General features: G+C 24.8%; 1 protein-coding gene across 4 annotated transcripts in view; it reads right to left on the reverse strand.

Annotated features, from left to right (window-relative positions):
• Positions 1 to 882: 882 nt before the first annotated feature.
• LOC122851720 (fat-like cadherin-related tumor suppressor homolog) overlaps positions 883 to 15,805 on the reverse strand; it is a 63,262-nt gene continuing 48,339 nt past the window's right edge. Inside the window, exons 8-18 of one of the 4 annotated variants that reach the window (XM_044151136.1) lie at positions 15,233 to 15,349; positions 12,040 to 14,541; positions 11,680 to 11,851; positions 11,374 to 11,601; positions 11,115 to 11,138; positions 10,285 to 10,521; positions 4,150 to 10,166; positions 3,533 to 3,866; positions 2,684 to 2,827; positions 2,413 to 2,559; positions 883 to 1,742 (exon numbers count right to left, since the gene is read on the reverse strand). In XM_044151136.1, coding sequence (XP_044007071.1) covers positions 1,177 to 1,742; positions 2,413 to 2,559; positions 2,684 to 2,827; positions 3,533 to 3,866; positions 4,150 to 10,166; positions 10,285 to 10,521; positions 11,115 to 11,138; positions 11,374 to 11,601; positions 11,680 to 11,851; positions 12,040 to 14,541; positions 15,233 to 15,349 — 10,488 coding nt within the window. In that variant the 3' untranslated portion in view covers positions 883 to 1,176. The remainder of the gene's footprint in view (positions 1,743 to 2,412; positions 2,560 to 2,683; positions 2,828 to 3,532; positions 3,867 to 4,149; positions 10,167 to 10,284; positions 10,522 to 11,114; positions 11,139 to 11,373; positions 11,602 to 11,679; positions 11,852 to 12,039; positions 14,542 to 15,232; positions 15,350 to 15,805) is intronic. The other 3 variants (XM_044151138.1, XM_044151137.1, XM_044151139.1) reach the window with 3 other exon arrangements.

Below are 15,805 nucleotides of genomic sequence, written 5' to 3' on the forward strand. Positions count from 1 at the left end.
TTTACAAATATATGGCATTAAAAAAATTGGCAGTTTTCAATCGTTCGTTGGATTGTATTTATTTTTCATTTGTATTATATTGTTAATGACGCACAATATTGCCAGTCTTTTTCATAAAAAATGACATTAATAGTTTGAATTTTAATTTAAATAATAAAATTGAGATTTTTCTTTTAAGACAAAATCATGAAAAAACTTCTTTTTCTTTTTTGCTGTTTTTTACAGTAAAAATATTATCATACAGAGTTAAATTATTTTCATTCATATTTATATATGATTATATAAACATTATTATCATCACAGTAAAAATATTTTATTCATCTCTTTTTTAAACTATAATAAATTGTTGTTACTTGATCATCATTTATTAATTTCATTTTATTGCGCATCATCATACGCTTTATTATTTTTCCTACATTATCTAATTACATTATTATTTTCTTTATTTACGATTAAAATATTAATTATTAAGTTCATTCAAATTCATTTAACAAAAAAAAAAAAAATTAAAAAACAAATTCATAATTAATTACTGTCAATAAATATACATCAATTAGTGTTAATACATTTTTTTTTTTCTTGTAAAAATTAATCTATCGGAATACATTGGCATTTTTTATTTGTTTACACAAAACAATAATATAAAAAAAAAAAATTATCATCATACTAAATAATAGTCATTGGTCTATCAACATTATTGCATGATTATATTATCCATGTAATTTTTATAATTGCTATTGATGATAATAAATCACTTTGCAATTTCTTTTTTTTTTTCGAAATAAAAATTTTTTAAATTTTCTAAAATAATTGTTTTATTTTTTTAATTATAAAATATTTCAATTATATTTTTATAATAAGTGTATTAAATACACGATAATTAATTTGATGTTTTAATTTTCCAATGATGATTAAATATTCATTTAAAAATGTTCAGTCTCGTAAAAAAGCTGCCGGCAGAAATTATCTACACGATCATGATTTTAAATATCATTTATAATATATTTACAGGAGATAAAAAAAAGCATATATTTAAAAAAATTATAATAATAGAATTGTCTATTAACACACAAGACAATAAAGCAAAAGATAAAAAAAAAAAAAAAAACAATGATTCATTCATTACAGCATCGTGTGTGTGTGTGTCGTTAATATATATAAAAAAATAATAATTTATCAAACAGATGTTTGTGTAACACCATTACCAGACAACCATAAACGACCATTTGTTTTTTGTTCATTAATTTCATACTCTGAATCATCAATTTCACATAAATTTGTTGATAAATCACTGTTACTTGCACCAAGAAGTGAATTTCTTTCTTCAAGTGTCGTTATAACTGAACTAATATCATCTATATCGTCGCCTTTACATCTGTTACGTCTTATGCTTGGAAAACCATAAGGCACTACATCGTCTTCTTCTTCTTCTTCTTCTTCATCTTCTTCATCTGAATCCAGTGTACTTAAACGACCATTCAATGGATTCATTTCATTTTCTGTATCAGTATGAATATTGTAATGTGGTAAATATGAATTTGGATGTCTCAAATAACTGTCTTTATCTTTATATTTATATTCAGTTTCACCACCACTGTCTAGGGGATTCAATCTTTGTGTCTCAGTACAGTGATGATATTGTTCGGAGAAATCAGTTCCACATTCAGATTCACCAATGTATTCAGACTCTTGATCCTCATTTAGAGTTGAAATATCTCTTGTTGGATCAATTGTACCGTGCACTGTTGAATAAAATTAATTAAATTTTATTATTATTATAAACAATTATAATAATTATTATCTTTTGTGAAAAAAAAATATATGTATAATGATAATTCACTTGAAAAGCTTTCAAAATAATTTTCTTTTAAACTCATAATAATTTTTTTTTTATTTTTGTTTTTTATATATAGAATAAATCAACTTGTAAAATTTTAAAATTTCACTATCTTAAAACATCAATTTTCATGCTTTTTAGCACTTACAAATAATCATACTACATTTATCAAATAATTAATTTTACTTTAACAAGTTTGTATGAGTATTAAAAAAATAAAAAAAAAATATGTCAGATGAATTTTTTAACATTTAACTTTCAATTGAAGTTAAAAAGTTTCAGTTTTCAACAGAATTGTAATATTTTTTTTTATTATTATATTTCGTATATTAAAAGATAAGAATAATAAGACAAACTTTTAAGTATGAGAGTCGGATTACAAAATTTCATTATCTCGCTATTCATTTTTTTTTTATTAAATTAAATTAAATTTTATATTTTTTATTTTTATGAGCATTTGAATATATGTATATATTTAAATTATATATTTTTTCTTGATTGAGTTTAATTAGTTCTTGATGAAGTATGGAGTAAGAAAAACTTGTGAAAATAATAGTAATAATATTGTTACTAACTTGATGGTAATTGATGAGTGTTGGATTCATTACTCTCATTGCTATGAAAACTTGATGAATCTGGAACTTCACTGCCTGGCACTTCAGTTATATTTGGAAGGGGATTTTGATTTGGTCTAACCCAGTCTGAGCAGTCCCAGTGATATCCTAAAATACATTATGAAATTACTAAAATGTCGAGATACTATTTGGAAAATCTCATTCAGATTTCAGACTAAAATTAATATGAGAAATTTTTTTGTTATTTGAAAATTTTTAATGGTTTACTTACCACCGACCATTCGAGGATCATCCTCAATCGATGATACTGATGCAACTGAAGTACCACCTATATGTGGTGTATTACGTCGTGATGAATTTAGTAGTAGGCTTCCAGAGGTCATCTCTGGTACCACTGGACTAGCTCGTTTGAGGTCTATCAAATCATAAAATCATCATTTATTAAAAATAGATAATTATCTTTTAAATTATTTATCAATTTTTTTTTTTTTTTTTCATTCTAAATAAAGACAACAAATCGAAATATATTTTTTAAAAAAACTAGATAAACTAGGACATGTTTTTTCCTTTTTTTTTTCTATAAAATAATTTAACTCTAAACTTTTATAAAAGTAAAATAAATTATTTTAGCTTTTGAATATCTAAAATATATTGAATTTACTTCCACTAGTTTACGACATTCAAGTAGTTTCAATTCATATTTTAAAATTGACGATTGGAAAGGTCGCTTTTCAAAAAAATATTCAAGACGATATTTATTTACATTTGAATATATAGTTATATAGTCGAAAAATATTTTCACAGCATTTCAAATATGCGGAAAGGATTTGATATTTGTCCACTGGTTTTAAATTATTATTATTATTTTTTAACATTTCAAGAATTTTTCAATACTGTGCCTTTAAAACATGAAGGAAAAAAACACTTGGTTTTTCTTTTCAATTTGTTTTACTTTTTTTAGAGAAAAAAAAAAAAATGAAATAAATAAATAATCATAACATAAACATGCTACAAGCAAAATTGAAACTAATAAAAAAAGCAATAATTAAATAATAATGATGATGATGATAAAGATGAGATGATAATGATTTTTTTTTTGTTGTTAATTAATTAATCTTACCATTTTTAATTTTCGTCGTATCATTGATAAATGAGGCAAGATGAATTTGTTCTTGCCAATTTGGTTTGTGAAGACTATCAGTGTCACTTGAAGTTGTATTTCCACAAACAGTATTTGTATGTGCAAGAGTTGTATTTGGTACTGGTGTAGTGCGGTTGAGATTTCTCAAATAATCTGGTGGAAAGTTTTCTAATTCATCACCAGCACTTCCATAACTACGTAATGTATCAAGATTATTTAATGCCACTGCTGCTGAATTTCCATATGACATAGGCTCGTTGTTTGAACTGGGTGTGTAGGATGCAGGTCGGGGAGGACATTGTGGGGGTTCACGCTGTAATTATCAAAGAAAATAATAAAAAATAAAAATAACAACAAATCACCCACACGCAACTTATATTATCAAGATGACCCGTAAATGATTTAAATTAAAATTAAAAAATAATAACTGCCATTTAAAATAGATAAATTAAATTATTTTTTTTCAAAAAGAATTAAAAGAATTACATGCATGAGAAAAAAAAAAAAAAAATACATTGCAGCTAAACACATGACTTGAAAATCGCATGAAAATTAATAGCAATAAATCTATTTAAAAAGTAAAAATTTTTTATTACCTGTATGACTTCTAAATTGCTGAGTTTTGAAGTTCTTTTAAATTCATGATCATTTGTTCTTGTTGAATTAAGAACAGCTTGTTTGCTTGTTTCATTATTAATATTATTATTGGCACGTGTTCTTGTACGTTTTTTTTTAAATTTACGACAAGTAATACATATTATAATAAATATTATAATAATAAGTATGATAATAAATGCAATACCAATCAATATAAGTTGTTGTTGTGTTATATTAAGATGTTGTGATAATAGAGGATTTGAAAATAATGAATGTTCACAATTAACACCAGACATACTTGTTGTACATATACATCTATAACTTCCAATTTCATTGACACATGTACCACCATTAATACATGGTTCATTTTTACATTCATTAATATCTGTTTCACATCTATCACCAATAAAACCATGACACTTACAAATTGGTCCATTATTACCCTCTTCACAAATACCACCATTATAACATGGATTTGTACCACAATATTTACCAAATTCACAACGTTTACCAGTTAAATTTTGTCCAATACAATCACATTTATAATCACCATTATTTGAAATAGCTTTACAACGACCACCATAAAGACAAGGTGATGATGCACATGGATCAGTATCAATTTCACAAACAATACCAGTATATCTTGCATGACAATGACATTCATATGTATTATCTTTATTATTATCTTTACATGTACCACCATTTTGACATGGTTGTGAACCACATATACCAGGTGGTACTAATACAATATCAGTATTACAACTAAATTCAACATTTGCAAAACGTTTTAATATTGCAATTGTACTTGCACCACTCATATGTAATGGTACTGATATTTTATCAATTTTAACATCATCCATACAACCAATAAAACCACGTTGTACATCTTCAAAACCTAATATTGTTGGATGTTGACGTACTTCAGCACCAAGATAAAGATCATCTGATTGTAAATTTAATATATCATTAATACCAGGTGCTGAACCATGTGCAACATGTTTACCATCAACAGTTAAACGTGCATTATTATTATCTCTTTCTAATTGTATTTCATGCCATTGTCCATCACTTATATATACACTATTAACTCTAACAAGTCCTTCACCACTACCAAGATCAAATTTATATTGTGCAGCACCATTTACAATTTCAAGTATATTATAATCAATTTTACCAGATGCATACATTAAATTACCAGTTGGTTGTACAGTTCTTATTTTCAATGAAAAACTTAATCTATCTTCAATTGTTTCTTTAATTTTACTTTTATCAATTTTCCATGCACCATAACTTTTACCACTAAATGATATTGGATTTCTTGGTGTATAACATGAATCATCATGACATTTTGTTATATCAGTATTACAAGTTGAACCAGTTAAACCCTCTGGACATTGACAAACATATCCTTTTTTTGATAAATCTGGTATACATATTTGATATGAATTACAATTATTATTAGCACATTCATTAACAATAACATCACAATGATTACCAGCATAACCCTCTCTACAATGACATTCAATTTTATGTTTATATTTTGATGTTACAAAACTTATAACATCTGTTGATACAGATATCATTTGACTTTTATCAACAACAATTTTATCACGACATTCACCATTAATACAATAATCTTGATTATCATTATTATTATTGTTACATTTAAAACGTACAATTTCTTCAACAACAAGTTTTGTTGATTCTTCAAGTTCTTCAATATGTTGATTTAATGCTTCACGTATATTTTCAGCTGTATAATAACCATTAGCTTTTTTAACAGCAAATATTAAATCAAGATCATTATGTATTGTTTGTCTTGATGTTTTTTTATTATTAATAATATTTCTAACATTACGTGTTTTAATAATATTTATTTCATCAATTGATGGTTGTATACCAATAATAATAATATCTTTTGTTCGACAATTCATTGATTTTCTAATTGTACGTAAAAATACTTTACGATGACTACGTATAAAATCATCTGGACTAACTTCACGAAAACGTATGATAATTGAATTATCAAGCATTTTATCATTAATAAGTTCAACATTAATATTAATAATAGCATGTGAATAATATTTACCATCAGATACAGTAACATTAATACGATATTCACCAACATCAATACGTGGTTGTGCTGTTAAACTACCATCATTTTTATCAATTATAAAAAGATCATTATTTGATATAATTTGTGGTGACATTAAATCAACAATATTATATTGTAATGTATCATATTGATCACGATCATTTGCATATATTTTACCAATATTACCACCAGGATATTCATCCATATATGAATTAATAATAATTTCAAGTGGTGTTATTGCTGGTGGATATTGTGATTCTTCAATAATTTTAATTGTTATACATGCATCTGAATATAATGGTTGACTACCATTATCAAATACACGTATATGTAATATATATTGATTTTTAATTCTACTATTAAATTTAATAGCTGTTCTTAATGTACCATCTTGATCAAGACGAAATGCATCACCATCATTACCTGAACGAAAATCAAATGTATATGGTTCAGCATTTGGTGATATATCAGCATCAGTTACAATAAATTTTATAATACTATGTCCAATTGGTTTATCTTCTTGTACAACAGTTGTATAATTTGTTGTTGTAAATAATGGTGGATTATCATTTGCATCAATTATTTCAATATTAACAATAACAAAACTTTCAAGTATTGGTTTACCATTATCACGTGCATGTACTTCAAGTGAATAACTACTAATACTTTCACGATCAAGTTTATTAGCAATACTAATAATACCAGTTTTTTTATCAATTATAAATTGTTTTAATCTATCACCACGTTCAATTGTATATGTTATATTACCATTTTCATTACTATCAATATCATTTGCAAATACTTGTAATACATGATCATTAATTTTAGCATCTTCATTGACAATTGCACGATATGCAATTTGATTAAAATTTGGTGGATTATCATTACAATCAGTTACAGTTATATTAGCTGTTGCATAATTTCTTAATGGTGGTATACCACCATCAATTGCTTGTATTGTTAAAAAATATTCACGTGCACGTTCATAATCTAATTGTTCAGCAATTGTTATAATACCAGTATTATTATTAATAGCAAATTTTTTATGTTCATTACCACCGACAATTGAATAATATACCATTGCATTTACACCAGTATCTTTTGATATTGCAACAACTTGAACAACTTCACTACCAATTTGATTAATTTCTGGTACACTTGCATAATATGATCTTGTTGTAAATTCTGGTGGATTATCATTGATATCTTGTACATCAACAATCATTATTGTTGTACTAAATAATTGTGGTATACCTTGATCAATAGCTTTTATTGTTAAATTATACATATCTTTTGTTTCACGATCAAGTGATTTAGCAAGTGTTATTATACCACTATCTGATGATATTATAAAATGTCCATTAGCTGAATCAATAAATTCATATTTAATTTTACGATTAATACCAATATCATTATCAGTTGCATGTACTTTACCAACAAGTGTACCAATTTTAACATCTTCTGGTAATGCTGTACTATATGATGTCATTGTAAATACTGGTGGATTATCATTTAAATCAGTTATTATTATTTCAAGTTGTGATGAACATTCCCAATATGTTTTTTCTCTATCTTGTACATGTGCTGTTAATAAATATTTTGATTTTTTTTCACGATCAAGTTGTCCAATTGTTTTTAATACACCAGTATCTTTATCAAGTGAAAATTTATCATCATTATTATTATCATTATTATCATTTGTTAAATAAAAACGTAATTTTGAATTTGATTCATTATCATAATCAGTTGCTTGTACAGTTAATACATATGTACCAGGATGTGTACCTTCAGATAATATTTCACGATAACGATATTTTAAACAATAAGGTGGATTATCATTAACATCAATTATTTCAATAGTTACTTTAGTATCAAATACATATTTACCATCAGTACCAACAATACTTAATTCATATTTATCACGTATTTCACGATCAAGTGTTTTAGCAACATATATTTCACCAGTTGTACGTACTTGAAATTGTGATCTTGTATCACCAGATATAATATAATATTCAACTGGTGTTATTATATCAATATCTTTATCAATTATTGTTAATTTAACAACAACAGTACCTGGTAATGAATCTTCTTTAACAGTAGCATAATAATTATCATTTGTAAATACTGGTGAATTATCATTATAATCACTCAACTTAATTATAACTGATGTTCTTGAAAAATGTTTAACATTACCATTATCAGTTGCAACAACTTGTAATTTATATTCTGATTGTTTTTCTTTATCTAGCTGTACAAGATTTGTTATCCAACCAGTATATGAATCAATTGTAAATACATTTGCCAATTCACCAATATCACTACCAAATGAATAACGTACTTCACCATTACTACCAAGATCATTATCATGTGCAATAATTTTTATAATTGACGTTGCTTCTTGTATATTTTCAGCAATTTTAATATTATATGGATTACTTTCAAATTTTGGTGCATGATCATTATCATCAAGTACTTGTAATGATATTTCAGCAAGTGATGTTAATGATGGTGTTGAATCAGTCTCAGCTAATACAGCAATTAAATGATTATCTTTTAATTCACGATCAAGCATTTTTGCTAATGTTATTTGTCCTTGTTCATCAATATTAAATAGCGGTGAATCAATACTATCTGATATAATACGATATTTAATTTTTGTATTATTTAACATTGATATTGTTTTTAATGTTGTTATTGGTGTACCAATTATTGATGATTCAGATATAAAAAATTTATCATCTTTATGTTCAAATTGTGGTGGTGTATCTTTTAAACTCATTATATAAATACTAATTGGTACATCAGCATAATGTGGTGTTGTTCCTTTATCTGTTGCACGTATAAAAAATTCAAATAATTGATTTTCAAATGATACGGCATTTTTAATTAATGATATACCACCAGTTTTTGAATCAATACTAAATATATTTTTAATATTTGAATTTTGTGGTTCATAAATTGTATATTCAATTAATGATGATTCATCTTCATCAATATCAATTGCTTTAACTTTAATAAATGGTATTTGTATTGTTGTATTACAATGTATTGATATTTTATATTCACGTAATAAAAATATTGGTGCATTATCATTTTCATCATTAATTTTAACACGTACTATTGTAAAACCTAATCTACCACCATCATCACTAGCCATAACAAGTATTTCATAAATTTTTTTAATTTCTCTATCAAGTATTTTTTTATTTGTTATTTCACCATTATCATTATTAATATTAAATAATTCACGCATTTCCATTGATGGTATTGTATATGTTACATGTCCATAATCACCATAATCATCATCAATTGCTAATACAGTTGTTATTAATTTACCTGGTAATTGATTTTCCATAATACTAACTTCAATTAATGGATTTATAAATTTTGGATTATGTTTATTTGCTGGTAATATATCAATTTTAACACGTGTAAAACTAGTATATACACCATCACTAACTGATATATTTAATATTGTTAATTTTTGTTCACCAAAATTTTGCATATTAATTAATGTTATAATACCAGTTGTTTGATCAATACTATAAGTTTGTTGTTCATTACCACCGACAATAGTATATATTAATTTTTCATCAATATAATCTGGATCACTTGCTGTAACAATTGTTACAAATTGTCCTCTTTCAGCATCTTCTGATAATGAACATGTATATGATGGTTGTTCAAATTTTGGTGGATTATCATTCATATCAATAACAGTAACCCATACATGACTTGTACTTGATAATGGTGGAATACCACGATCAGTTGCTATTATTGTAAAATGATGTGATTCATGAGTTTCATGATCAAGTGATCTTTTTAAATAAATTATTCCTTCATCAGTATCAATGTGAAAATAATCATTACTATTAACACTATCATTTTTAATTGTGTACATGACTTTTTGATTTATATCTGTAAATTAAATTAAAATTTTTTTCTTTTGTTTTACTATCATTTTTTTTTATTTAACTTTATGTTGTTTTTGTTGATTAAAAGAAAGGAAATGATAATAGTAATAATAATGACTTACCAGTATCGTTGTCTCTTGATGATACTTTTAATATTGAAGTACCAAATGATGCTGCCTCGGAAACAGATACATTGTAGGAATCTTGAGTAAATTCAGGTGGACAATCATTGACATCTTGAACTAAAATACTGACAAGTACCTCAGCGTAAACACCTGAAATACTATCTGTTGCACGTACAGTCAATTCATATTGTTTTTTTTCCTCGTAATCCAATTCATCTACGACGTAAATTGTACCTATTCAAGCAATTAATTTACCAAATTAAAATATGTTAATTTAAACTTTCCTAAATTAATTTATGCATTGCATGAATATTCTGTGATTATTATTCTCTCTTTTTTTTTTTTTTTTCATATCAAAGCACCAGTGAATTCAATGCTTGCAAAGTGAATAAATATTTTTTTTATCTTTTAAACATTCAAAGCAACTAAAATTATTTATTTTACTTTTTTTTTTTAAATAATAATGCTTGATGTAAAATAATAAAATCAAAATAACGAAAACATAAATTTCATAGATGATAGCGTGGAATTTTTTTTTTCAACATGCAAAAAAAATATATAATTTTATGAAAATGTTAATGATTTTTTTTCTTTTGTGCAAATAATGTAAAAATAATTTTTCTATAGAAAAAAAAAATTTAAACACATGACAATAAATAAAAAATAATAATTGATAAATAAAAAATAAACGAAAAAAAAAATGTGTAAATAAAAATTGTGTAACGTGAATGTAAATATAACAATAAAAATAAAAAAACAATACACAAAAAATAAAATAAAAAAACAGACAAAGCAAGCCCATATAACGTTTTCAATTTAATACTCACAAGGACCATTGTTATTGTCAGGGGCTGCGAAACAGGATAGATACAATAATAATTTAATAATCTAATATTGTTCAATGTTAAAGCATTATTTCGTTGTAATAAATTATTTAAAAATAGTATAATTGTTTTGGTAGTCAAGAGAAGGGCTTAAAGGACTTACTGGATTTTATTATTGGTAATAAATAATAGAAAAAAAAATATATATAATTTATTATATCAATATTGAATTATTAAATAAAAATAAAAAATAAATACTAACCAGTATTAAAGTTGAGTGCAAATTCCTCAAAATCATTTCCTTTTGTTATGCTATAGATGAGTTTACGATCAAGATCAGATTTAGCTTGTATTGACAATGAGAGTGGTGTGTCAATAGCAATATTTTCAAAGACATTATCTGTATAAAATTGCTTGTCAAATATTGGCATGGAACGATCAATGACTTTGACATTAACTGGCACTTCAATGGAACACGGTGTAATAATACCTATACATAATTCAATTTATATAAATATATAATCAATGATTATTTATAACAAAAATAAAAAATAAAATAAAAAAATACCTCCATCTCTAGCTGCAATTGTAAGATAATATTCACGATTGGGACCTTCAAGATTTCGTTTTAATAATATTTCACCATTTTTTCTTGATACCTTGAATAATTCACCGTTTCCTTTTTTTAATTCATATGTTACTTCACCGTTATCACCACTGTCCATATCGATTGCATGAACCTAAATTTAAAAAAATAATAAAAAAACAGTTTTTTATTTTTTTTATTACACAAGTTTGCCAAGTTGTAATAAATTTTATTTTAATGATGAAATAAAAATCCAAAGATAAGATATAAAATGATGAGAAGTAAAAAAAAAAATTATATATAAAAACAAATAATTTATATGATTATTATTGGTGTTTTTACCTTGGTAACAAGACTGCCTTTTTGTGCATCAACTGAAACAACAGCATAGTATGGAAGATTAACAAAAATTGGACAATTATCATTAATATCCATAATTGTAACATTAACAATGACATGTGCAACTCTTGGTTTTTCACGATTATCTGAATGACTTTTAGCTTCAACAATAAGTTCATAATGATCATTTGTTTCACGATCAAAACGTTTTCCAACTGTTCTAATTGCACCAGATGTTATTCCAATATCAAACATATCAGTTGGATTTAATATATTAAATATAATATTTTCATTTAATGAACTACCAAGTACATTAACAACAACAACAGTCATTATTTTTGTTGAATTTTCAATAATTGTACCTTCATATATATTTTTTTCAAATACAAGACCAGAATTTTCTGATTTTTCAACTTTAATATTAACATGTGTTACACTTGAATATTTACCATCAGATACACGTACATGAAGTAAATATTTATTAATAATATTTTTATTATCACGTACAGTTATAATACCACTTTGTGAATTAATAATAAATGTTTGATTATCATTACCATCAATAATATCATAACGTAATGGTGTATTACTTTTTGTACTATCAAGATCAGTTGCATCAACTTTAATAACTTTAACATTTTTATATGTTGGTAATAATAATGTTACATTATAATATTGTTTATTAAATTTTGGTGGACAATCATTAATATCTGTTATTTTAATAATAACTTTTGCTGTTGTTTCAGATGATAATTTTGGTTTACCAAGATCAGATACTTTAACATGAAATTTAAAGCTTGATATTGTTTCATGATCAAGTATCATAACAGTACGTATTGCACCAGTACTTGAATCAATATGAAAATATTTTCTTGGTAAATCTTCAATAATATCATAACTAAGTAAAGCATTTAATTCAGAATCAGCATCTTCAGCTTTAATAACAAGTGGTGTACTTGAATTTGTTAATACTAATGAACCAATAATTGCACCTTCACTTATTTCACCATGATATATTGCTTGTAAAAATTTTGGTGGATTATCATTTATATCTAATACATGAATAATAATATTACATGTTGATGATGAACCAGCCATATTTGTTGCTGATAATGTTAAATTAAATATTTTAATTTTTTCATAATCTAAATTTTTTTTAGTTATAATAACACCAGTTGTTGGATTAACAAAAAACATATCATCTTTATTACCATTTATTAATTGATATTGTAATGATGATGTTGATCTAACATCAACATGTTTAACATATGTACCAATTGGTTGATTTTCATATATTTCAGCAGCAAGTTGACGATTTATAAAACGTGGTGGTGCATTATCAGCCATTGTAACAAATATATCAACTGGTATTGTATTTGTTTTTGGTGGTATACCATGATCACTTGCTTTAACTACCAATATATATTCAGATGTTATACTTAAATCAAGTTCACGTATAATACTAATAATACCAGTATTATAATCAATTGTAAATACATTACCAACATTACCAGATATTATTGAATATGATAATTTTGCATTATCACCACGATCACGATCAATAGCATATATTTGTACAACTTCACTACCAATTGATGATGTTTCATATATTTTACCTTGTACAATATCAGTTATAAATTCTGGTGAATGATCATTATGATCATGTACTGTTATTATAACTCTTGCATAATTTCTTTTAGCTGGTGTACCTTGATCTCTAACCATAACAGTTAATATATGTTCTTCAATTGTTTCACGATCTAAACTATCTTGTAAACTTATTTTACCACTAATTGAATCAACATGAAATATTTCTAATGAACGTTTATTTTGTGCATTATGAAGACTATAAAAAATTTTTTTATCCTCATCACGATCATTTGCATCAAGTTGTAATATTATTTCACCTTTTTCAACACTTTCTGATATTTCAATTTTATATATATTATCTGTAAATTCTGGTCTATGATCATTAATATCCAATACATTAACTAATAATTGTGTTGTATTTAAATATACACCATCTGTTACTGATATTGTTAAATTATAAAAATTTTTTTTTTCCCAATCAAGTTTTTTAGCTAACAAAACATTTCCATTATCACGACCAATAAAAAATTCATCATTTTTATCACCATCAATAATGTCATACCATAAAATATCACCATCTTTATCAGTTGCTTGTACAAGTGCAACAAGAAAACCAACTTCATCACTTTCAGTAACAGCTGCTGTTTGATTATTTAGCTTAAATACTGGTGAATATTTTGAATCTTTTGGTATTTCAATAACTTGTACTGATACACGTGTTTGATGACTACGTTGTGGTGTACCATTATCAGCAGCACGAATCATCATTTCATATTCTTGTCCAACATCAAAACCTTTCATTGAATAAACCATTCCTGTTGTTGGATGAATACGAAATTTTCCTTTACCTCTACCACCTTTTATACTGTATTCTATTTTTCCATTTTCACCAACATCCTTATCATTTGCCAGTACCTATTTTTCATTTGAAAAAAAAAAAAAATATTATAACAATTTTTCATATGACACTCGATGCAGTGATAAATGTTTTTTTTTTTTTTTTTCCTTGTACCCAATTAAATCATTCCAATTTATATCTATATGTTATTATTTTTTTTTAATTATCAAAATTTGTTAATCATGCTCTAAAAAATAATAACAACACCAGCAAAGCAAAGTTATATTTAATTCATCATGCGTATAAAAATAATAATATCAAAATAAAGAAATTTCATGTAATAAAAAAATAAAATATACACATTTGATCTTTTGATATTATTATTAAACATGCATTTAATTTTTGATGATAATTTTATTTGCGTGCTAGATATTAAGTGATGTTTTTAATAACATAAAATTTATTATTGTAGATGGAACTTGTCACGATTTTAAATGATTTAAAATTGATATATGAAATTATAGTATTTTTAATTTTAAAAATGTAATAATTTAAATTTCAAAAGTATTATTTAATATTAAACTATTATTATGATTTAAATCTAGCTATTTAAAATTAATTATTATTCACATAAACACGAGTATATATACTGACAGTTTAATTAAAAAAATATAAATGTTATTGACATAAATATATTTTTGTTTAAATTCTTTCTCGACGTGCTAAGAGATATCTAATTTGTTTTTTTTTTTTCTATCATATTCTTACCCTGAAGATACGATCTCCTATCATTGTGTCGGGACTATATGTTTCCCATGATCCATTCTCAAGCAATGCATCGTTATCACTAGATTGATCGTATGCCATTGATTGGTTCCATGATTTCTGTCGGAGAAATCAGTAAGTCTCTTTAACGCTCTATTATCATTTTTTTTTTTTTTTTTATGTTTGTAAAACCGTGACACTGTCCCTTTTTCTTTTCAAGTTTAACTATCTACTTTTTTTGTGTTTACAAATTTATATTGTATGGATTTTAAATTTTGTATGATTTTCAATAAATCTTTTTTTTTCATTTAGCACAATTTTGCATACAGGGCTTTAACTACAATTTAATATTCCACCAATTATTTAAATTTATAATGTGTACAATTGTGTGAACAAAAATAATCAAAAAACACTCCACACCACCAAGGCATTTTGGATAAAAAAAAAAAAACAAAGAAGTTTATTTATTAAAAAAAAAATTGTCTAATGTGTTAAATAAATTTTTGGTCATTTGAAGGTAAAGATAAAATTAAACAAAAATAAAAACTATATTGGGATAAAATTATTATTAATATA

The sequence above is a fragment of the Aphidius gifuensis genome, linkage group LG3, assembly GCF_014905175.1.
Source record: "Aphidius gifuensis isolate YNYX2018 linkage group LG3, ASM1490517v1, whole genome shotgun sequence".
In the NCBI taxonomy this organism is placed as follows: domain Eukaryota; kingdom Metazoa; phylum Arthropoda; class Insecta; order Hymenoptera; family Braconidae; genus Aphidius; species Aphidius gifuensis.